The sequence below is a fragment of the Pseudopipra pipra genome, chromosome 4 (assembly GCF_036250125.1).
Source record: "Pseudopipra pipra isolate bDixPip1 chromosome 4, bDixPip1.hap1, whole genome shotgun sequence".
Classification (NCBI taxonomy): Eukaryota; Metazoa; Chordata; class Aves; order Passeriformes; family Pipridae; genus Pseudopipra; species Pseudopipra pipra.
In genome coordinates, this window is record NC_087552.1 from 63559572 (window position 1) to 63584015 (window position 24444).

The 24444-nt window shown below is 38.1% G+C and overlaps 1 protein-coding gene and 1 long non-coding RNA gene across 16 annotated transcripts in view; one reads left to right on the plus strand and one right to left on the minus strand.

Moving 5' to 3' along the window:
- Positions 1-24444, minus strand: part of JAKMIP1 (janus kinase and microtubule interacting protein 1) — a 164200-nt gene that overhangs the window by 11722 nt on the left and 128034 nt on the right. For 7 of the 11 annotated variants that reach the window (XM_064653264.1, XM_064653258.1, XM_064653262.1 and 4 more), the window contains 5 exons: positions 22982-23035; positions 21903-21968; positions 18798-18866; positions 15390-15467; positions 13606-13809 (listed from right to left, as the gene is read on the minus strand). In XM_064653264.1, coding sequence (XP_064509334.1) covers positions 13606-13809; positions 15390-15467; positions 18798-18866; positions 21903-21968; positions 22982-23035 — 471 coding nt within the window. Of the gene's footprint in view, positions 1-13605; positions 13810-15389; positions 15468-18797; positions 18867-21761; positions 21969-22981; positions 23036-24444 lie in introns of those variants that run through there. The other 4 variants (XM_064653267.1, XM_064653268.1, XM_064653266.1 and 1 more) reach the window with 3 other exon arrangements.
- Positions 913-22988, plus strand: LOC135413490 (uncharacterized). 5 transcript variants are annotated; one of them, XR_010430255.1, is made up of 5 exons: positions 913-1254; positions 8731-8872; positions 14386-14626; positions 20757-20909; positions 21517-22988. It is a non-coding gene; the product is annotated as an uncharacterized LOC135413490 (long non-coding RNA). The 5 variants fall into 5 exon arrangements; XR_010430256.1 differs by having other exon boundaries at positions 8731-8838; XR_010430254.1 differs by lacking the exon at positions 14386-14626.

Sequence of the window (24444 nt, forward strand, 5' to 3'; positions counted from 1 at the left end):
TATAGATGGTGTGTACCAGGAATGTTACAATCACTGTAAAAAACCATGGGATGAGAAGCAGGTAGATTTAATCACCTCTGAGATCTCTAGTTCATGAGGTTAGACTCCTGTTTCTCTCATCGTCATTTCAGTTATGTTGATTCCTTCTTACAACCACATCCCAAAGCTGAGTGACAGACTTCAATTCTCTGGGGGTTGTGCTATGCTCTGTGGTAAAATTTAACTGTAGTGAGATAAGTGGCTAGAAGTAACATTTTTAAATATCATTTTCATCTTCAAGATTTATCATGTGAGATATTTTTTCAATAACTGCTGAGAGTTTGCCTTCAGAAAAAAAGGAAAAAAAAAGAAGCCATCAAACATCTGGTGGCTTTCTCACCTCAGGGTTTACAGCAAGGGTTCCTTTATAAAAGAACAAGTTAATTAGGATAAGATGACATTTTTAAGATTTAGGAATTCTGTTAATTAAGTAAAAATTGAGATGTTATTATTCCCTTATGAATTTTTAATCTTTTCAAAAGATTACAGCTATTCAGCTGTTCTCTAAAACTATTCAGAATGGTTCTAAAAAAGGTCTGAGGCTTTTATTCTCCAATTCCCACCCATAACCCATAAAAATAGTTATATTTTGGGAGATGAAAGATAGAGAATAGTTTTAAGTTGAAGAAGTATACGCTTTCCTAAAAATCAGTTTAAATACAAAGACAACCTACCAATTGAAAGGTAAAACTCAAAGGGTTGAATTTCTTAGCAGTGAAAAATCTACAAAATACCCTCAAACCAACTAGATTGATATCAGTAAGGCAGATTGTGCTGGTTTTGGCTGCAGTAGAGTTAATTTTCTTCGTAGTTACTAGTATGGGCCTATGTTTTGGATCTGTGCTGAACACAGCGTTGATTACATTAATAGAGATGTTTTTGTTATTGCTGAGCAGGGCTTACACAGAGCCAAGGCCTTTTCTGCTTTCCGTATTGCCACGCTGGCAAGGAAGTTGAGGGTGCCTGGGAAGCTGGGAGGAGACACAGCTGGGACAGGTGACCCAAACTGACCAAAGGGATATTCCAGACCGTATGACATCACGCTCAGTATATAAACTGAGGAGAAGAAGGAGGAAAGGAGGGATGTTTGGAGTGATGGTGTTTGTCTTCTCAAGTCACTGTTATGTGTGATGGGGCCTTGCTCTCCTGGAGATGGCTGAACACCTGCCTGTCCGTGGGAAGTGGTGAATTAATTCCTTGTTTTGTTTTGCTTGTGTGAGTGGCTTTTGCTTTTCCTATTAAGCTGCCTTTATCTCAACCACGAGTTTTCCAGTTTTTACCCTTCCAATTCTCTCCCCGATCCACTGGTGGGGGAGTGAGTGAGCGGGAGTGGGGCTTGGTTGCTGGCTGGGGTTAAACCACCACAGTCCTTTTTGGTGCTCAACACTGGGCTTGAGGGGTTCGAGGTAACAGTGGGTTTGATTGGAATGCACTAGATTGAATTTATTGCTGTTAGTGATGTTTACCTAGTAATCAGCAGGCTCCTGTGTTTGCTATGAGGTTTGCTTTCCTGACTGTGTATTAGAGCCTACTGCTCGCTGGTGGCAGCTTTTTGCTTTCTCTGCCTGCTGTAGTGCTGTACTGCTTATCACCTTACTGAACTGGGCCTGGGAACGTTCTGATAACAGCCATGGCTGTGGGCATGGCCTGGCAGGTGGCCAGGGCATTGCTTCTGTTTCTGTGCTGCTGTAGTGGACACAGTGGATATAGTCAGTAGAGCAGACTATTTACAGGCATACATGTGTATCTGTAGAACTGTTCTGGACTTGCAGCACAACGATAATATGCTGAAGGCAGGTGGCTGCTGGTTAAACAGCTTGTATTCCTCTTCTATGAGTGGAAATCACAATAACAGAATATTTACACTGCAAATGAGTAAGATTCTGTAACTAACTTCTTTACTACAGAAATTAAAAATTCAAACCTAGACAGGTTCTAAAACACAACCTTGGGCTGAAATTTTTCATTGAGTATCAAAGCTTGGAGTTGTTTGCTCCTAGTTGTTTACTTGCTTCCCCCTGGAGGATTATCCAGGAGGATGAAGTGGGCGTAGCTGTTCCCATCAATATCCTCTGATTGCTCAGGGACAGCACTGGAAGATAACCAGCCTGGTTCAGCTATTTATATATCCTGAAAAGTCTGATTTAACTCATTTATTTTCATTTAACTGCAGAGATGGCCTTAAAAATATATAAAAGTTTATGCAATTTATTGGCTGGAAAAAAAACCTGCATAGAGTATTTAACACATAAAAATAACAATTTCCCCTTATTGTACCTTTCTACATTTACAGCATTATCTTGATCACGAAGATAATGATTTCCAAAACATGACTTTAAAAAGTACAAGTAAAATATATGCAGCAATCGGAGTTGTAAAAAAAGAAGTATCTTCTAGAGGTAGCAAGAGATGTTTATCAGTCAAAGGTTATATTAAACTACCAAGAAGGGAATCACACAAAAGTTACAGATACTAATTAAGACCAAAGGTTGAGGCTCTGTCCAATAAACAGTCTTTACATCTTTATCTACTGTTCCTTTTATTTGCAAGAATTACAAATCAAGAAGCTGTGGACTCTCAGATTTTCAACACTTGATTAGATGCTTTCAGAGAATTCTGATTTGTTTATGTTTGCAAAAGCGTGACTGTGACAACAAATCACGTATAAGTATTTCACTGTTATCAAGAAATGCTACCTGCTTTCATGCTTCAGGGTATAAATTGATGATCAGTAAGTCGAGCTTTTCCTTCTATGTCATATAGAGTTATAACAACTGGGATATTAAAAATGCATTCAACTCTAGGCCCACAGGAACCTTGCAGTGTAAATCCAGTACCTTTTCAACAGCACAAAAAAAAATATTAGGAAGCAACAAAATTGACTCTATCTTGCTCTCAAAACTTGGATAAGTCTCAGTTTAAAAAAAGCCACAGGTTGTTCTTATGTTTATTTTCTTTTTTAAAAAGAAAGGGATAGAAGATATGGATAGTGGCCACAGTCAAAGAAAGGATTAGGGATGATGGACTCTGCCGGGTTCTAGCAATTCCCGTGTTCCTACAGTTAATAGCTCCCCCTCGGTCACACAAGTGCACCTTTTTGGGACTGACAGGATTTATGAGAATAACGCTGTTTTGTCAAATCATGGGGCCATACAATGGAATTACTGTAGGCAGACAAAGAGCCACAGTCAGGCAAAAGCAGGTAATGGGAATGCAACCATGGAAGAGAGCAGTGCAAACATAAGGGACAGTTTCTTAACACTGCCCACCTCACCCACATTCAGAACCAACCTGCCAAAATAATGAACACTAATTTGTCATTGATTTTATTACAATGGCAAATGAAATCTCATCACAAAACTTCTGGATGATGGATGTTACATTTGCAAATACTCCCTGTAACTGCCCTCACTCACACGGAGCTTCCCCGAGTTTCAAAAGAGGGTTGGACAAGCATCCATTTCAGTATGGCAAGCACCTACTAGATAAAAAAATCATTCTTCTACTGGCAATGAAGTTTGCTGGCACTTCCGAGTAAGTGCTCACAAGCAGCCAGAGCACAGCAGGGGCTGAGGGCCGTTCCCTGTGCAGAGCTATCAGCAGATGGCTCTGCTGGCCAGGCTATGCTGAACAGCAGCAGCTCCAGCTCTGCCAGGAGGGGGGCTCAGCTCAGAGATCCACTTGCACTGCCAGACAGCCACAGAACAAAGATGCTAAAGTTGCCTTATTTATTACTTAATTGTAATTTGAACAGACTTTTAAGTTCCGTTATAAAATTTTTCTCAATAGTAGTTACATGTGAACCTATACAAAGGTAGGTGGCAGAGCTATAACCCTGAAGGACAGCCTAAAAATGGTAACAATTAGGTAAGAGAGAGCACACCCAGAAAATTCAGGCAACTAAAGCACACTTTTCCTTTGGAAGTCTGTAACACAAAGGGAGGCAAAGACTGCCCCTAACGTGGCACTAGAAATGACATTACTGAATAGTCATAAAAGGGAAGTTTACCGTCAGTCAGCCACAGTTGTATAAATTATACATTCGCTGACTGCAGTTCTCTCCAATCTCTAACTCTTGGAGAGATCCCAAACACAAAGGGCAGCCAAACTCCCCCAAAAATGAGAAATTAGACATTTTTCTCAGCAAAAGATTCCTAACGTGAAGAAGATTCCTCCTAAATGCTCATAACCCTCCATTTCCTTTCAGCTCATGATGGAAAGTTCATCTTTCTGGGAAACAGGATACACTTTTTGAAGTGCAATTATTCACTTAAGCAACTCTCTTTGGTAAACACGGATGGCAAGTGCCTTCCAGTACTGTGAGGGAAATTAAGACAAGTCAGCTCTTCTTTTCTCAAGTAGCAGAGGGCTGACACACCAAGATGGGACTAAAAATTCCTACTCCCAGCTGTTCTGACCTTCCTAAAGAGTATGAGTCTTTAAGTTTGCATGAAGTATGGTACCTGAACTGGCCTTGGTAGGACCAATTCAGGTGTCTCTTCACCTACAGGTCCATTTTCCCCATAGCTGGAAAATTTCCCTATAGATTTTTGTTTTCCAAATGCATCCAAACTCAGCAAAAGGCTAGATAACCTTAGACGCAGATTCATTATTTTCATTACTCCCTTGTACAAGTGCAAATAAAAGGAAAAATTCAGTTTTTAAAACTGAATTGAAGGCAAAGAGTTCAATGAAATCATAATAATACATTGCCAGTGGAGAATCAGACAGGTACTGATTTCAAAAGGGAAATTTTAATAATTTTTGCATGGTTTGCCTCCTGTGGCTATACTGCAACCTCAAGGTTGCAAGCCACATGTCTGGGAGATCTGAGGAATCAAAGTTTAGGTGAAATGCAAGCAGCATGATGGTGGATGTGTGCTTGGAAATATTAATCTACTTTCACTAACAGAAATATTCCAATAACGCAGGCTTAGAACACTCAGCTTGCTGTTTAGCCAAAATGAAAATATTGCTCTATTGAAAAAAAAAAAAGGTTAACGGCATTCCAACATAAAATACATGAAGTATGTGTGCCCAGCTTGTGTTATAATAGCAATCTATCTACATTAAGTACCATTGCCATTAATATAGTGCACTGGAATTAATGGAATTCCTTCTGCTGAGCTCAGTGAGCCCTGGGTTGCAGTCTCAGGGCTATCATTTTTATGCTGGTGGCAATATATCAGCCCAGCAATGATTTGTCATCATTTTGAGAGTCAGACATGGGAGGAACTTCAGCATTACGAAGGAAAAAAACTGATCTGAGATGTACTGAAGTGCCTCACTACTTTAAAATGCTAGGTACAGATTTCCTCCATCAGGCAACCAAAATGTGCACATTTCCTCATTTGGTTAAGCTTATCTTCCATGCTACCACAAATTCAGATGAGAAAGGGACTGTGTCACTCTACAATTATATGGTGCCTCATGCACATTCTGGGTTTTCTTTGAACTGATCTGCCACCTCAGATAATTTTTTTTAGTAGCAAATACAGACTCTAGGAATTTCTGTTTTCCATTTACTGGACAGTGATGCAAGCTAGATGAAGTAGAATTCTTCATCCAAGCCTTTCGTTCTCTCCAATTCACCCGCAGTACTAGCCAGCCATTTACAGTCCTGAACCAACACCTTGGATGGCTTCAGATCCTCAAGGAGCTTTGTCAAATGGGGAAAAATCTATCAGGAAAGAAATTTGTGTGACATGATCCTTCACGTAGGTGTCAAACTGCGGAACTGATGTTCTTGTTTCCCAGATAAGTGTGTAAGTAAAGAGCCCATCTGTACAAATGTTTTACACACAGCAATATCAAGATCAATTTACCTACCTGCAAAATATGCTCTTTGCCATGCTGCTGTACTTGTGAAAACACGGGAATGTACTAAACAGGGGGTTTAGAAATTACCTTAACAGTTCCTGTGACATGCTCTTATTGGATTTACATTCATCACAGCAAATCCAAGAAAACAATTTGATAATTTTAGCACAAAGCAGACCAAGAAGGATTTGCTAAGCTGCTTAGAGCCTCGGCTCTGAAATGTTGCAAAGGTTCAGGTTAATGTATGTTCACAGCATAGGCACCATTGGTGGACTGTATCTGACATGAACCAGGTTTTGACTCTCTGAAGCCATCCTATGATCAAGAACATATCTCATTCTGCGGCAAAATTTAGCATGGGAAATATTTTATCAATTTGACAAGGGGAAGAATCAGTAATTTTTCATTATATCATTATTTTAAGCAGATTCTCCTCACTATTAAGACACAGGTATGTAAGATCTTTAATAATGTGAACAGCATAAGTATGTTACATGTATGAATTTAAACAAAGATGAATATAAACTGACTTGCCTTTAGCTATTATGCAAATCACTAAAGTGATGGATAAAATTCCTTAATGAAAATATTTCTTGGGCGTTTTTAAATCTAATGTATTTTAACAGATGTTTAAAAGCCTGTACTGTTTTAACAATTCAATTTGCATACGAAATTGTCACATGAGTTTACTTAAGCTGTTGAATCTGCTACTGTAAGGGGTTTGGATTCGGGAATCCAAATGTTCCCTTTAGTTCTATGTTCCTGGAATGTGATTTTGCATAGTGGTCATAAGGGTTGCTTTACTTTATGAATGAAAACCTAATGTAAATTTTAGCCAGTTGAATACGATAATAAGAGATTATTTTGGATGCACTGTATCTTTCTGATCCTCACCAAGATTTCCTTTACACAGCAGGTAAAAATTTTATTCTTTTCTATGTTCTGTAGTCTCAACCGTAATAATCCAATTAATAGTTACTGACGTAGAAGAATTGTTCTTGTTAATCTTTATTATGCATTTGTAGCTTCTTTATTTGCCTTCCTGAGGAGAATGAACCTTTTAGCAGCTGCACCCATGCACTGCATTTCTCAGCATATATATTCAATCACATTGATCTTGACAGTAAATTACTGAATTTTACAAATACATTTAGACCAAAATAACTATCTGTTATAATCTGGTACCAAAATGACTCTATGTATGTAATATTTACTAGTAAACTCAATTCTTTTTTTAACACAAAGAGTCTTTTAATTTATTTTACAACATACATTGATATCTAAAAGAGGAATATCAGCAGTCCTATTGTTTTCATTGGGGAAAAACAATAATTTAAGACATACTAGACTTATATCTACACAGAATAGCTGTGCTAAGTCTGTGTAAACTCAGAAGACAAAATATATTCAACATCTTAAAACTGACTTCATGACCGCCTAGGCAGATTATCAGACAGGAAAAAAAAACCAAAAAACCCTCAATCACACCTTTCAGATATATTTTGTAGGTATCACACCAGTCCTGCTATCATCACTTATTCAGATTATTCAGGCAGTTAGCAAAGCAGATACAGTTGAAGATATACAGAAAACATGCACAAGGAAACACTGTAAGATACTCACAGAGCAACTATTAAAGTTAACTCTCATCTGCCATGCAGATCTGTGAGAAATTACAGTTTATTGTGACATTGTCATTATAGCAGCAATGATGCCCTGAAAGACTCAGTGTTCACTCCTGCATGACAAATCAATACCACAGGTCGACTGTGATTAGCCCAGTCATGATGTGCTTGATGAATATTGATGACAGTTATACAGCTGTGATATCAGATGCCTTTAAGAGCAATTCATGAATATAAAAAATGCTTTATCAACAGTAATGTATTAAATTTTGAACAGCAAAGCACAGACCATTAATACTAAGCAAGCACTAGTAACTGCAAAAAAAAAGAAATAAAAATCAGTGGTTGCCCTACGTGGTCCTCTTCACATATAGTTGCACACAAATAGCTGGGAATTAACTTCTAGAACTTTAACACTTCAGATTTAAAATAAAAACATTACACCATTGAATCTATGTAGATTTGGAGATAAAATGATCTAAGACTCCCCAATTATTATTATGTAAGTAAGCTTACTAGTAATACTTCTACCTGCTTTCTAAACTGTGTGACACAGCTGTGGGTTTTTGATCAAGGCAACTTGCCAGAGAAGTGGTTGTCTTTAATTTGTTCTCTCTGTCACAAAGCATTGTGCCAAACAGGACAAATTTAAGACAACTCCTCCTCATGCCTATTAATGAGGTACACTGAGCAGAGCATCCTCCCTCGCTCTCTCCCTCCCTCAAGTGCCTTCCCAGTCAAACATTAAACCTTAATAACTCTCCTTGGGTAAAAAATAGATGGTCTATCAACCATAACAAATTACACAGCAAAGGGGAGCAGAACAACTGCTGGATTTATCCAAGCTTTGCCTGAATATCTGTAGTATATCAAGTGGCAAATCTCAGGTTCCTACTTCACTCTGGCAATTACCTTATTAACAATTCTTTTTCAAATGAAGATTTAAAAAAAAAACAAACAAACAAAACCACCAAATATGTATTCTAAATGGCTGAGCCAATATGATTTTATAGATATGGTGACATCCAACCCTATGGATATATAAACAAGCTACTCTCTCAGTGTGAAAAAGTTGTCCTACCTATGAGACAACAGAAGAATTCATGGAGAAATGCCATGGGCTACAGTTTTGTTTGATTTTTAAGCAGTCAGAACTTCACTCTTCAGGTCAGAAAAAAATTAAGAAACTTAATGAAGTAAATTAGTTTGTTATTTCCCAATTTCAAGCTATATTTTGACATTTCAGGAAGAAAAAAGACACTGCTACTTCTGACTTTTCCTTGGTGTCCATGAAAGCAGTGCCTGAGGCATCACATCAACAGTGAATCCTTCTCCATGGCAGTGACACAGAGAGGTCAGTTCTGATTTAAACCTGCTGTCTCCTAAAGGTATGCCTTCTTCTAGTAAAACATGCAAATAAAGTGGTAGTTTCTGCTTTTACTACTGATGAATAATCTGGTCATGGGAGTAAATGATCTAGTTTAAAGAAAACATAGCTAAAATATTTACAGCTATATTCCACCCATTTAAAGTTGGAATTTTGTTGACTTCATCAGTCCAAAATCTTATATTCAGATCTAGAACTGAAGCAATTGGTTTTTTTAGTTTGTAAACGTGAGTTTCACCCAAGAATATTCTAACTCAAGTTAGAATAAAACACCCTCATCTTAGTACAGTACTACAGTGCAACTCAGAGAAAAAAGTTTCACACTTTCTGATGACACAATGAACTAATATACCTTTTTTTTTCTTACAATTTTATACAAAGATAAGACTACTGTGGGGAATTACTGGATTCTATTAATAAAATCTATCTCTCATATCCTTTCTGACTGGCAGCAACCATTTTTGGAACTGAGTGTGTGTCAGTCTGCTGTTCTTCAAGGATTTTCTAGCTTCTCTTTGGATTTAAGATAACTTCAGATGAAATCAGAATAAATTATATTTCTCTTATAAATTTTCTTCATGTTTGAATACTGTCAACAGTGCAATTTGAATTAATCTATCCTAATTTAAAGCCTGCTTCTGATGACTTTTGACAGTTTCATACTCCAGAAGCAGCTACAGTAAAACTAACAGGAATATATTTAGGTTTTTACTTTATTTGTTTTACGTAAAGCATAATTTGACCTTTAAATATTTACTAGTTTCAGCAGATAATTGCAATATAATTTGAAGGTGTACTAACCATTATGCTGTGTGGATTTTTTGTGCTAGGTTTTTTGGGGCTGTTTGTTTGTTTGTTTGTTATATTTGAGTTTACTTCATTAGGAAGTTGATATCACTGCTTCAGAAACATGTTGTATTGCTCCCTTTGAAATATCTTCTCTCAGAAATGGATTTTTTCTCTCCCTCTAGAAATTACTTAGCATCGTATATATACATAAAAAATTACCCTTCTTAGCAGAACCTGCTAATAATGACCTTCATATTTTCCAAAAGCACAAAAGTCAAGCCACTGCACTGAATAGAGCATAAGTGTTACTTTTAAATGAAGTCCTGCTAAAAATAAACCAGACATTGATTTATAAAAGCTTATAACAATGTAGAACAGTGAGACATTTTAGATGGCAATATACACAGGAATGGTGGTTGAACTGCACATACCCTATTGCTAGAAGCAAATATCACAAGCTGCTCATGACAGATTTTTAATTAACATATATTACCTCCTCCAAATAGAGAGGATGCTGTAAAACAAAACACCTTCTCTGACTTAGGGAGTACTGCCAAAATGCTTCAGCTGAGGATCTGTCCCTCAGACCTGCAAGCTGCACTCCGTGTTTAATAAAAGCATTTTGTGCCTTAGCAAGCAGATCTAGTCACACAGTCTGCCTAATTTGGCTCCACAGAGGCCTGGTTTCCTTAATCCACCAGGGGTATACATAAATGGTTCCATTTATATACTAATGAACAATAATACTGTGGGGCCATACACGCACCCAAGATAAACAGACCTACCAATGCAATACAGAGCCTTATATCCTAAAATATATTTATTTCACTGGAACAAAGTCAATACCAAGTGGGTAAGAACTCAGACTTTCCACGTGGACAAAGAAGCTCCCATAAAGCAGCACAGGCTCACACTTGGGCAACTGTTTACCCATTTTTTATGCACTTCCCTGCCCCTTTCAGATGATACATTCCCCAGGAAGTACATTTACCAGCTCTGTAAAACCAGCATCTCACACGTTAAATCCTCAAAGTCCCTGCATGAAGCAATTAATTATTAATAAACCCTGCAGACCAACCTGCAGCATTCATCATGTGCCTTACCATTTCTGCACTCTGCAAGTACAGTCAAGGATCATTTACAGGCAGAAGGTGGAAATTCCTCCTTCTCCATCATCAGAATTTCTTGAACCCCCACTCCATGTCTGACACAGAAACTCTGACTCAGAGAAGGGTTTTGCCAGCCTATCAGGATAAACAGTTGTTCCTTTGGAGCCCTTCTATCAGACAGACCAGAAGGTAATGGAAGCAAAGAAAAAGACCTTCTGGAAGTGGTCAAACTTCCAAAGTTTCAGAGAATTTGGAGTCTTTAATACATGATTTCTATTTCTATTTCTAAAGTTTGAGAGTATTTACAACAAGAAGATTCTTTATTAAGCTTTGCAGGTCCATCATGCTGTCCTATAATTCTCTGTAGCCTCATCTTCTGCAGAGCAGGAGGTATGGTGTGTACTGTAAAGCCACTGCAGAGTGTAAAATACGACCAGATCTAGGCTACAGTTTTGAAGTATAAAGTGTGATTGGTGTTTGCTGGTGTCACAATGTCAGGAAAACTTCTCATGGCCATAAATACATGAGGAAAGGAGTGGATTCATTTAACAAAGCATCAGGGATGTACTATCCTTCATGTAGCTTCATCCATTCATGAGGATTCTCCAGCACAAGTATGGTTTCATTTGTGAAATACATGCAGCTTCTGTCATTTGCTAGTGTAGATGAAAGTAATGCTGTGAGAATTAGCCCTCCCATAATCCAGGCAAATTAACTAGCATCTTTGCCTTTCTTTTTCCTGTTTAATAGGGGATGTGTGTGCTAAAAATAGATTACTGAAATACTTAGCTCCTTAGTAAGTAGTAGAATTCAGTTCAATGTGCCTTGCAGGGCTGTAACATTAGCATGTCTAATGAGATGGGCACAACATGAAACTCCAATGGCACACTATAAAATAGATCTGAAGGCAGGTACATAAACATCCATGGTTATGCTAGTGTTTTTGTTTTCTTCTATGCTCATGATATTTACCTTTATGTTGTGAAGCCATCTATGAATACATGAACTGGACTCAAACAGAAGATGTGCTCCAGACGTGCACACTAAATGCTCCAATTGATAGTGAGCAGGCCACGGAACAAATTGGAACTGAGTCCAAGTTACACTCTAGATATGCACATAGTATGGATTTTGAGTTCTCAGGAACAACTGTTTCACTCTACAAATTTAATCCTACTTTTTCCTTTCTATTTGCCAATATTATACAAGCTTAACTTGGAAGCTCTGCCTAGGTTCCCCAAAAATACACTCCAGCAGCAGGCGACAGAAGGGCCCTAGCCAATAGCAATCCTTCAGTGTCAAAGTACACGCCTAGTGAAAGCAAAGACCAAACTGTATCTAGTCTGATGCTAAAATCTGAAACTGTATATTATTTAGGTGTGGAGGCATCCTCAAGACACAATGTCATTCACACCCATTAAATGTCATTTGCAAATAATGTTTACCCAAAAGCACTGTGTTATTGTTCTGAATAAAATACCAGCAGTCTGGCTAGGAAATTGTACTGGCTAAGAGACTACCAAAAACCTCTAGTCTCACTAATTTTCAGCTACACTAATAACATTAAACTAATAACTTCTGGCTCCATTCTCATTTACCAAATTTAACAAGTTTGCTCTCTTTTTCTGACGCTTCTAGTGCCACCTGGTACCTACCTTCTCCAGCTTTCTGTACACCATCACTGATGACTGAAAATAGATGATACCCATTAAATAAGTTCATCTCTTGGTCTCAGTGTTACACATTCATCAAGGAGTAAGAGAAAGAAAACTTCTAGGAAGTTAGAGCTCAGATCTAACACTGACACTATAAGCACTTCTCATCATTGCAGGATGACAGGAGATGATCACAGCAGTGCTGGGTCACATTACATCACTTTCATCTATATTCATCTACAAAGCCAACCTGAACAGAGAGGGGCTTGAACTAAACTAAAAGCAGTTCTTACCCCAGCGCCTGAAATAGCAACAATGTTCTGGACACATCTGCATAGCACATTTTAGCATTTACAATATATGATTCCAGATTTGCACAAAAAGTAGCAGCACAACTGGAGAGCAGTCCTCAAAATTTAAGACATCTGCATGCAACTTTCAGAGGTTACTATAGTGAGGAACAAAAATCCTCAGGAACAATTATTTCTGCTGTAGTAATTAACACCTTGAGACATGCAGCTCTCTTCTGCCCCTGAATATTTGCACAGAAAAACTACCAATTCTACCAACAGTAAGTAATTACCACACTTCTATAGGCCAGGACCTTGCCAAATTCAAGTTGTCAATACTTGTCCTTAATGAAGTAGTTTGGACAGACAAGGCTTTTCTAAACTAACATAAGGGTGTAAAAGCTTGTAAATGGCCTCTTAAAAGGCTTCCTATGACTTTCTCTTTTTTATTTATTTAAAAAATTTCACAAATAGCTAAAATAATTGAAAAGGGGAAAAAAATTAAAAACTTGGACTGCTGTAACTGCTGCTTCTGCCTTTCCTCTTTTCATAGCGTTATACTCTTGCAACCCTCCATTATGGCTTTTTCCAATTTGGGCCTTAAACTTGCAACACGCTCCCCTCAGAGTCCTGTGGAAGACTGTGTGGTTGTACACACATGAAACAGGCTGTGCAACAGGACCTCGTGGTGAGACAGTGACTTGTTTTGTGTGTGCACCATGCCCAGCGCAACCAGGTCCTAACATCACATCGCTCCTTGGCACGGGAGCTGTACAGAGAATAGACTAAACAGAACTCCACGAGGTGAGGGTGAAGCGATGCTGTTTATGGGCAGTGGCGGCAACCACAGAGATAACACCGACGACAGGGAGGAGAGAGAACCAGGATTACCTGCTGTGCCTGCTGCAGCAGCTCCATTCGCTCGTGCAAGATCTGGCTGTCAAACTCACGGCTCTGCCTCAGGATCTGCCGCCGCACTTTCTCCACTGCAGCTCGCAAATCCTCCCTCTGGGCTTCTGTCAGAGACTCGCTCGCCCGCCTTCCTGGATCCTGCTGCAGGGCATTATACAGCGTGGCTTCCAGCTCCTGGATTTTCTAATGCAACCCAAATCACACACAGACAGGCTGACGTTTGAATCCAGCAAGCAAACAACCCACCAACAGCTAGAGAAGAAGGCCAGCAAGCAAAGCTTTAGGCAATAGGGAAGGACAGACACAGACAGGTGGACAGAAAGCAGCAGTCGTGAGCAGTGAGGAGCATTCCACACAGAGTGCACGCAGCCTCCTGGCACTGATTTACACCCAAGCGATGGTTTCCATTCTAGTAAATGATTGATTCATCTGTTTAAGAAAGATTGAGATGATAGGTCTGCACTAACACCTGATAAAACTCCAAATCCTGATGCTGAACATAACAAATTCAATGCAAACTAACAGATTTCCTTCGACTGCAACTGAATTGTTAAGCCATCCTACGAAATAAAAAGACCACATGAAAAACTGTGAATAGAAATCTCACTCTCTCTCTCTCTCTCTGGCCCTACTATCCTGCCATTTATGGCCCCAGGTCTACGCCAGTGGCTTAGTTTCAAGTTGCCATAAACAATGGAGAGAGGAACACTCCTATACTTGTATATACTAATCCCTCATCCATCTCTTGCTGTTTGCCAGATTCCTAACATGATTCTCATGCACTGGCCAAAACTGCAGTACTTTGCAAAGCAGAAAATACAGGAGAACTTCACATTCACATGGAGAACCTTATTCCCAAGAGGAAAGAAGGGAATCATGGCAGTGTTTCCCTGATTACTGGGGTTAGTATGATCCTATTAAAAACCAGCATTCAGACTGACAATATTTGGATCAAGAGCATCTGACCACATCCCTTTAGCCCTCATGACACCTTTGTGAGGTAGGTAATTCCATCCATATTAGTGATGCATAAACAGCTGCACAGAGAGGTTAAATGGCTTGCCCAAGGTCACAGTGCTAGAAATAGAGCCTGCTTGCTTTTATCTCTGTTATCTGCTCTGAGCACTAGACCTTGCTTCTTTTCTGAAAACATTTTCCCCATAAGAAACATTTACAATGTATAAATAATGCTTCAGAACATTGTATGTTGATTTGCTGAAGTCTCACTACTAACAAAGTTGGGTATGCAATTTTACCAGTTCTTAGATAGTTCCTAATTGTTGCTCAGCCTGAGAAAAGGCAAAGTTGCAGCTTCCCTTTTGAAAACTAGGAAGGGTAAGGTTGGATGGGACCACGCAGAAAGGAATCCCACAGGAAGAACAGGCATTCCTGATTTAGGATCGGTTAGCAGCAGTAATACTTACAAATGCTTCAGGAAAAGAAATATTAGAAAAGTAATTTCTGGTGTATTCTACTAGTCACAGTTTTTTGCATACATAAACAAGCTCTTCTCATTCGAGATGTACTAACAAGATGTTTATATATCATAGAATAAAAAAGGCAATGCAAAACCATTACACTTGTAAGTACTATAACCCGTTTCCTAAGTTTTCATTTAAGTAATACTTGATTTCTAGTCTGGTAGAAAAAGAGATATAAAGAAAAAAAGAACCCTATTTATAATTAAAAGAAACAAAAACAAAACCCCTGCATTTTATCAAATCTGTTCAAACAGAAAAATTTAATGACTGTTCTTTTCCTACCATGTAAGCCTGGTCCAGAGCTTGCTTCCTGTAGTCGAGTTCTTCCTCTAAATAACCCTTCTGTTTACTGAACAGGTCCTGAGCAATAATAAAAACAAGGGAATGTTTGTTCTTTATCCTAATTCATGAAGAATCATAAATGCCATCATTTTTACACAAGCTTTCCATTTGAAAGCAAATGAAAACCTACAGCAAATGACCACATTCATCCTAAGGATAACTGGGATATCAAATTAACAATATTAGCACTTCAAACACGTGTATTATATTAACAAGTTGTCCCTAGAAATTATTGACCTCTACACCAGTGTACAAACCTGCCTGGACCTGACAGAAGTGCACAGAGCAGCAAGAGGTGAATGGGGATGTGCATGCATGTGGTCAATAGCCATAACTTGCACAGGGCAGGACAAGGTAGAGAAAAGAGAAACACAAGTGAGGGCACTTTATGGCTTTTCTGAAAATGTCCCATGCATATCCTTAAGGAAATCATGGGGCAAACCCTAATTTGTGTTGTCTAGCCTGTTCTTCTTGGGAGGAAACATGAACATGCAGGTCTGCAGCTGGGTTCTGCAGCACCATTCTGTGCTGTGCTACTGAAGCAGAAGTAACAACTCGGTCTTCAAGCCAATTTGAAATGGGTAAAGTGATGCCCAGAGAGGTTGAGTGACTAGCTGAAGAGCTGAGAAGTTTTCAAGATGCCTAGGATTTACAGGAATTTTTTGCTTTTTTTTTAAAAAATCAAGCTAAACTTCCATAGTTATTTCATATATATAAAAATATAAATTCCAAAGACTGGGATATCAGTGGAACTCAGTATCCAAAAGCATGATGTTGCAAGCAAGTTGTGGACATTCAAATGGTTGTCTGAATAGTCAAGCCTTTAGAGTGTTTTGGATCATGGACTCATAGGATGGTTTGGGTTGGAAGGGACCTCAAAGACCCTCTCATTCCAACCCTCACGCCATGGGCAGGGAGACCTTCCCCTAGACCAGGTTGGGTAATAGTAATTAGAACATAAAACAGTTATTCAATTTTATTAGCTTTTCTTTTGAGACATGTTTTCACACTCAAAAAAATTAGCAGTAGACCAGAAAGCAGAGAAGCCCTTTGACTGAATTCAACATTTTCCATCATTCTTTTTTCTATTCAACAATTTTTTTAATTTCCTCAACATATAGAATAAATGCCAAATTAAATACATGGGATCCTTCAGATGATTAACTGCAGCCTTTACTAAAAGTATCAAAAAAATCAAACATTGTTGGTCCAGTTAGTTTTATTGGATATGGGATTGCCCCAAAGTCACTTATTTGGCCAAATTTTGCCTTTACACATATATGTGGACTTCTGACAACTTTGCTGTCAGCTGCCAGCATAGCACTGACACTGAGTTTGCCTAAGCATGAATCATGATGATGAATCCTCAGTCCAAACGTCTACTTTAAAACAAATCTGTTCTAATCACCAAATTAATGCTCTGGAGGGGCTCAGAGCATAAAGTGACTACAGATGACCTCCCACATGTTAAGAGCAACCCAGAACTGGTGACAGTAGAAACATATAAGACCAATATTAAAGGACTCAGAGGAATAAGGTGCTATTTGTTCTCTGTATAAGAAGCATAATATTTATTATTAATTTGTTTTGTAAACTTGCAGTTCTTTTAATTACCTATTAATAAATACTGAAAGAAAAGCCAAAGTCTAAGAACGGCCTTGATCATGGGGCTGGAATTTGATTACACACAGATGGGCATCTATAGCTATGATACCCATTTTAGAATATGTTGCTTCAGCTACTGGTCCAGAAGGGCAGGGATCTCCACCAAGTCCCATAGGACATATTTGTCAGCCCCTTGTGGACATCTCCAGAACTCTGAAGAATATAATGTGGCATTAGATGCCATCCTTATGCAACTGAATCCCACCTTGACTACCCAAATGGCCCAACCTATTCTATGATTCTATGATTCTATGATTTTCTGATGGGGATGGATTACAGCAACAGCTGGTGGCTGTTGTACAAGATGCAACACCATCATGAACTGCATAGTAAAGGACAGGCCTGGTCCTGACATGCTTACAGGTGTCTGACACCAGAGAACTAGACTGACTTGCCTGAGACTATAGAGAGGGTCAGATCAGCTCAGTTGAGTTCACCACCAGATCCCAGAAAAGCAACGCAGCTGCCCTGATCAAAAAGGTATGGTAAAAGCTGCCCACAAAAAGTAAGAGGGAAGGAAACAAGAATAGGACCTCAAATCCTTAACATGGGTTCCAAAGATGACTAAACAAGTGCTCAGTCCTTCTGAAAGCATCATGTTAGAATGTTATTTCTCAACTCATTTTATGACTGAGTCAATCATTAGTGATGCAGATTCTCAGATTGGTGGGCTAAACAAATAGATGCAAGGGATACCCAAAGTAAGAGTTAAAAACATCACAGATAGTAAGTGGGAAGATAATAAACCAAGTTATACAGAAATTATGTTTTTCCAATCCTTTTTACAAAAGAACTTAGTATTTGAGGGCACTTTCCCTTCCCAAAACTTTTGCATTTTTCCATAACAAGAGTTAAAAAATAAAGAAATACTAAATTTGGGAAGGATCATGTCTACATTACATTACAATCAGCATGAAAGTCTACACTCAACAGAGCACTTCCTTTTTGTTTGTGGCTCAAAGACATACTTCTTCAGTGGCCGTGGGCAAATCACTTAATCTCCCTGTCTCATTGTCCCATTCTTTAGGATGAATGTAATACTTATCTACCAGTAAAAGGTGTGGTGAGGATTAATCAGTGTTTGGAAAACCATTTGAAGATGCAAAGCACAGCATGCATGGTAAACCAATAAAAATTAACACCTTCTAAAATTCTTTGTTCAACATATGGAAAAATAAGGTCAGTTTGTCCTGCAAGACAGAATTGCTTTTGAGAAAACATTCTGTCTTTAGGCATGAAGACCATGGGACAAGAAAGGTCATCTGGGGTAAGAGGTATTGACAACTTGTCCAGAAGCTGAGTACCAGAGAGCAAAGAAATACCCTTGACAATTCTAGCAACATGACCTCAAGATTCAAAAGACAATGTTGTTGCCAGACAAATTAATACACAGAGAAAGCACAGACAATTTCATACTGTCTGGTCAATATGCTCTGTTATTATGCATTTGTGCCCTAATTTGTATATAATATGCTATTTTTGTTCTATATAGATTTGACATTTCCCTCTCACCCCAAAGAATAAAAGCAATAGATTGTTCTAGAAACCTCTTGTCTATTTTACCATGAAGCAATCTCTGTTAAGCAGAGAAAGGCAGCAAATCAACCTGGGATGAAGTTTATACACATTCCCTCGAAATGAGTTTTAGCTAAATGAATTATACTTTTAGCTACTGTTCCTTACCTTTTCATTCTCCAGATCTAACATCTTCTGTGTCAGTGCAGCTTCTGTCCCCTCTATCTGTTTCAACCACTACAAGAACATAGCAGTGTGAAGGGGAAAAAACAGAAAATGAAAGAAAAATAGAGCTTTTGCAAAAGTTGGTACCAAACAGTTTTCAAGCTTGTTGCCAGCACTTCCAGGCACATGCTATGTATTCACTTCAAAGTTTCACATGAATAAACAGGTTGTGAGAACACAGGCAGAATGGAAGACTGCAAGAACATACTAAGGACTAGCAAGTGGAGGTTGCTTTCCTACAGTAAATCAATTTTTTTTTCCCCCTGTAAAGTTCAAGATACAAAATAGACTTGGGTCAAAATGCAAAATCAATCCGTTTCTTAACGTGATATACCAACAAGCACAATGCTTGTTGGCCCGATTTGCAAAACCATCATCTGACTTCAGGCATCCACTCCTTCATTTTTTCAGAGGGTAATTTAAACAAAAGACAAGGTGGAAAATTCAATCCTTGATTTTGCACAGTTTGCTGCACTTTTCATGGGAAGAGGCTCACTTCTAATAAATCAGTAATGTAGAGGGAAAAGCAAAACAGAGAGACAGACAGACAGACAGATGGAGGTTCTTGTAATTGCTACAATGAATCCCTCACCATTCTGGTGACCAAAAAACCAATAACAATTAAGAAGAATGGTATTCTTTGCTTTCTAAAGAAAAAAATCACATATTGTAATAGCTAAATGCATGGATACAAGTTTCTTGCTTAATCACTCACCATCATTGGGATTATATTAATATTTCACATTTAAGTTTATTGGAATGGATGGGCAAGCTCAGTTCTGAATTAATCGTTTTATTTCATTTCCCTACTGGTCTACAATAAGGATCAATGACTAGTTTACAGAGAGCACAGTTTAGACTAATGCTTCCTTTTGTAGCACCAGCTCCCATTAAAACCAGATGTAACTTTGCCATTGATAATTATCACTTTCCTCAAATGCCTTGCTTACTAACATTGGACTATTCATATTTGCTTTAATTCTTTTAGTAAGCACTGCACATCACCTTTTTTAATTTAGAGTTTTGGTGAATTCATCAGGGCTCAGACTCAAAGGAATTAATGACACACCAGATTTTTTCCCCAAAGATTTAGATACGAAATTTCAAACATAAGTTTACAAATACACAAAATGTAAATTCATTATTTCATCATTTTGGATCTTCCACTTTTTAAGAGACCGGTGAATAAAAAAGGGAAAATTGTTTTACCTACTATGAGAAATAAAATAATCTGGTTTTATTATAAGTAAAGTTATGTAAGTGGGAAACGGGGTGTTGGGACTTCCTTCTTACCTCCCATTTAATTTTATTTCAGGCGTCTCGCGAAGATTGTAAGGTGAAAGGCCCCGTCAGGGCTGTACACCAAGGGAATATTGCGGCCGAGGTAGGATACAATATATAGATGGAAAATTTACATCGGCCACGTGTCTTTGTGTACAGGGGGGTCCCCCTGTACATGTACAGAGGGGTACGTCACCAATCAATCAAGATGTACAGGGGGTATGCCCTGATCCAATCAGGTGGGACCAATCAAGTGAGGAACCAATCAGGTGGGAGGGTGACACCCACCCGCCGGTTTGAAAAGTACCCTTTAAGGTAAAATACTTGTTACCTGCTGAATATTCAAGATATTGGGTAACTAAAGAGTATAAAAAAGACACGGGCTCTTGGAGGGGTGTGCTTTTCCAGGCGGGGGGCTTGGGACTGCACCCAGCGCTGCAAATAAAGGATTCTTTTCTGTAAGTTTCCTTGTCCTGCGAAAGTTTTCTTGCCGTTTCTATAAATTGATATAAGAGAATTTTCTCACACTACTTAACTTTCTACAGGAAAAAAAAAATGAACAGGAACCTTATATTCCCCAGGTATTCTATTTTCACCATCTTTGTTTTCTTCATTTTGAAGGTGACAAGCTGAAGATATTCCTAAGGGAAGCCTCACCTCTGATATTCAGCAAGACCGTGAGCATTCTGAACCCTTGAAATGGGCATCTCTCACAGCTACCCTCAATCAAGTGAAGGGCTATTTGCAAAAATTAGAGGTCTCATTTTTTTGAAGGTATGAATGATATGCAAAACTAAATGTTGGTTCTGACCTTCCTATGCCTGTAAGCCTTTCTGGAACCAAGGGAGACATTTAGGAGTCTCTATCTTAACCTTTTATACTGAGGTTCTTCCCATTTCATTTTTGGATTTAAAGGGCTAAAATCATCCCCTTTCCTTTTAATGCTACAATGAAAAAGATATGGATTTTAGAACTTTTCCTCATTTTTACTTTGCTTATAGCAATCACTCACTCAAATTAATGATTTTTAAATTACCTAATGTAGATTATCTACTTCAAGATATTTAGATAAGTAGATTATCAAAATTATACCAAATAAAGTAATTATTGCAAAATGCTCGAATTTTAATTTCAAAGCTCTGATTCTGAATTTGAAGAATGCATCTAGGAAAGCCTTAACAAGAACATATGAAAAGGATGGACAGAGGTTCTTTAGAGAAATATGCAAGTCTTGCTTAGTTCTAAATATCACCCCTATTCATATACAGATTATATCCCCTCTGTAACTGAGAAGAAAAGAACTAGTCATGCAGAAATGAGTGACCTGACTGAACACTTACCTTGCCCAAACTGCTTTTTCTCTATGCCCACTACTTTACAGAGGAAAGGACCACTGACTACTCTGAGCTTTTTCAGTCATCCACAGAAATGAGCCTGAGATGGACCATGGGCACCTCACCAAGGATGTCACAGCAACGTGTTCCCAGAGCACTGAGGACATCGGCACTTCTGAGAATGAAACCTCTTGTGTTAAGTGGCTTTTTAGTACTTCATGGGGAATATCTCTAAAACAGGTCTTTATTTTTAAACTGGGGGGTTTTCTAAGATTGATTTTACCTCAAGACATCACAGTCCCAACATTCATGTAAGGATGAATACATGCACAACTCCAGATGACCCAAACAGAAAAATCATGCTTCCCTGGCATGTGATATCGTAGAAGGAATGTTCAATTTTCAGCAGAGAAAAACATTTACAGAATTCTACCTTTTCACAGAGGGAAAGCACAGTCCCAGCTTGGATTATTGCAACCTGCTCTTCATTTCTCAAATTCTAAAATACAAAAATATACATTTTAAATTGGGTCAAAAATTCATCCTTTAACACAAGAAATAACGGTACTTCAAAAAATAAATAATTTATAACATTTAGAATTATAGAAATGACCAAAAAAGTATCCCATTATTAAAAGTATTAAAAGTTAAACCAGGAGTGCTTAGTGTCCACTCAATTTCAGTACAATACCTCCCCAACACTTTTGCAACAATTTATTATTTGATGAAAATTAAGTGGTTTCTGTCAGCAATTTTGAATTTTTTTTTCCCTTAGGCCTGTTAATTGGCCTATGGCCCTACAGCAAGTGAATCTCCCCTTCGTGCACTTTCAGAGCTAGACTTCCCATTAATGAAAACAATGCAAAGATCAAGTACCATAGAAACCTCCATAGAATTTTCAACATAACATGTAAATCTAGAACTTAAAACTAGCATTGTAAAGACCTTAATATCTTAAAGCTAGCTATAAACTGGACCCAGGTCCCTGGATGTTTGTGCCACAACTGCATGACCAAGATTTTATTCTATATTTGGCACTGTAGAAAAAGAAAGGGACACAGTTATCCTTGCCTTGCCTTTCTCCCAGAAAATCCACTCCTGGCAGAAAACAGTCTTCACAGTAGTAGGTGCTACTATTACTACTCAAAAGAAAAAACTTCGCCAACAACTCGGTCTGGCTTTCATTTCCGTTTTAAATCTGGTTTTATTTCCTTTTATATCTAGTCTGGGTATTATCTTTTCCCTCTGCCTACTTCAGTGCCTTTTTCTACATCATTCAGTCAAGATCAAATCCTAGCTTCAAAAAATACACTTTTCACTGGTATCAGTTTAACTGAAAGATTTCAAGTTTGTAAAAGCAGTACCTAACCATTCATATTCTTCATACAAATACATATAGGCATATAAAAATCACCCTCTATATTTTCTTGGATGTTATTATCAGCTATGGAGAAAAAATGCATTAAATTAACCATAAAACTGAAGGCATATTTAAAATTAAAAATTTGTTACCCCATTATCTCCAAGAATATCTAATTTCTTCATAAGTTCAGATATGTTCACATCCTGAAAAAGATGTTCAACACTTATTTTTTTTAAAGTAGGTGAGAAATAGATTATATATGTTACATTTTATGTACTGTTTATTCACTTCTGCATGCAAAAAGAGTACAAATAAGTGAAACATTAGTTTTGTATCACAATTACAAAAGTGTTATTAATACTTTCAAAGACAAAACAAAATGTCACTTTTGATTACAGCAAGCAACCTGAATGTCTGTGCATGAGGGCAGACTGTTCCTGCACCACTCACATTTATCATCCTGCTAATGCATGTAGAGCAACGATCAAAACTGATAAACAGGCTTAAAAGAGTGTTTAAAGACAAAAGGTTTAAAAACCATTTTTTTTTGTTTGTTTGGAGTGGAGCATCAACCACATCAACCTACAGAAGTTAAAAGGACAGAGAGCATGAACAAAACAATTGCTAAGAAGGTTCACTGGGTGATTTGCTGTTTGCTTTTTATTTTCATTGTTAAACAAAAGTATGGAGTTTCAAATCAGCCTTACAGTGCCAGAAGGGAACGTGTGCAGAGGGCTGAACATGCTCCTCCAAACACCATCCGCTCATAACCTTTGTGAGTAGAAAGCTATGTTTCTCTGCCAGTCAGCTCTCAGATCCACAAAAAGAACTGAACAACCCCTCCTTATTAAGGCCCAGCCACTGAAATAAAGAGAAACACTGCTCTGATCAAAAAAAAAAAAAAGGAGAGAGAGAAAGAAATAAATTCACATGATGTTTTTATTTTGCACTGTGCCGGGGTCCATTCCAGGTCCCAGAACACTATTTTCTACTTTAAAAAATTGTTGGAAGGGGTCATGGAACTGTCTAACCTGCCCTAATCACATTCTCCTGAATTATTCCAAGTATGGGCCACAAGTTCACGTGGACCAGGGATCATTTCCGTTGACAGGTTGTATGCAGCTATGTTATTAAAAAGTAGGAAGGTTTGACAACATGGGAAAACATCAGTTCGTGTGAGCCCAAAATGCTTAATACACATACATAAAGCAAATCAGCTTTGTTAAACGCTGCCACCCTCAACTTCTACTCATATTTAGCACTGCTTAGAAGAGGCCAGTATTTCACAAGGATCTTGGCTCACTTATTTCATTGCTTCCAGTACATAACGTGCTGCTTTGCATTTATGCTTTGGGCAACTGCATTATGTCGGTAGTCAGGATAATCAATCTTTAACACTTTTTAAAGCTAAACCAGCTATGCTTGCAAATTACATAGCTACATCAGAATATATTAGCTCATGATTCTATAATCAACAGACTCCAGTGAGGAAGGTTCAAAATGAAATGAAAGATTTCCTGAAGACTAGACACAGATGTGGGAGAGAACATACAAATAAGTCCAGTAAAGTGTTGTGTTCAAGTTGTTCGATCCTGAGAAGTTCCCTCCCTCT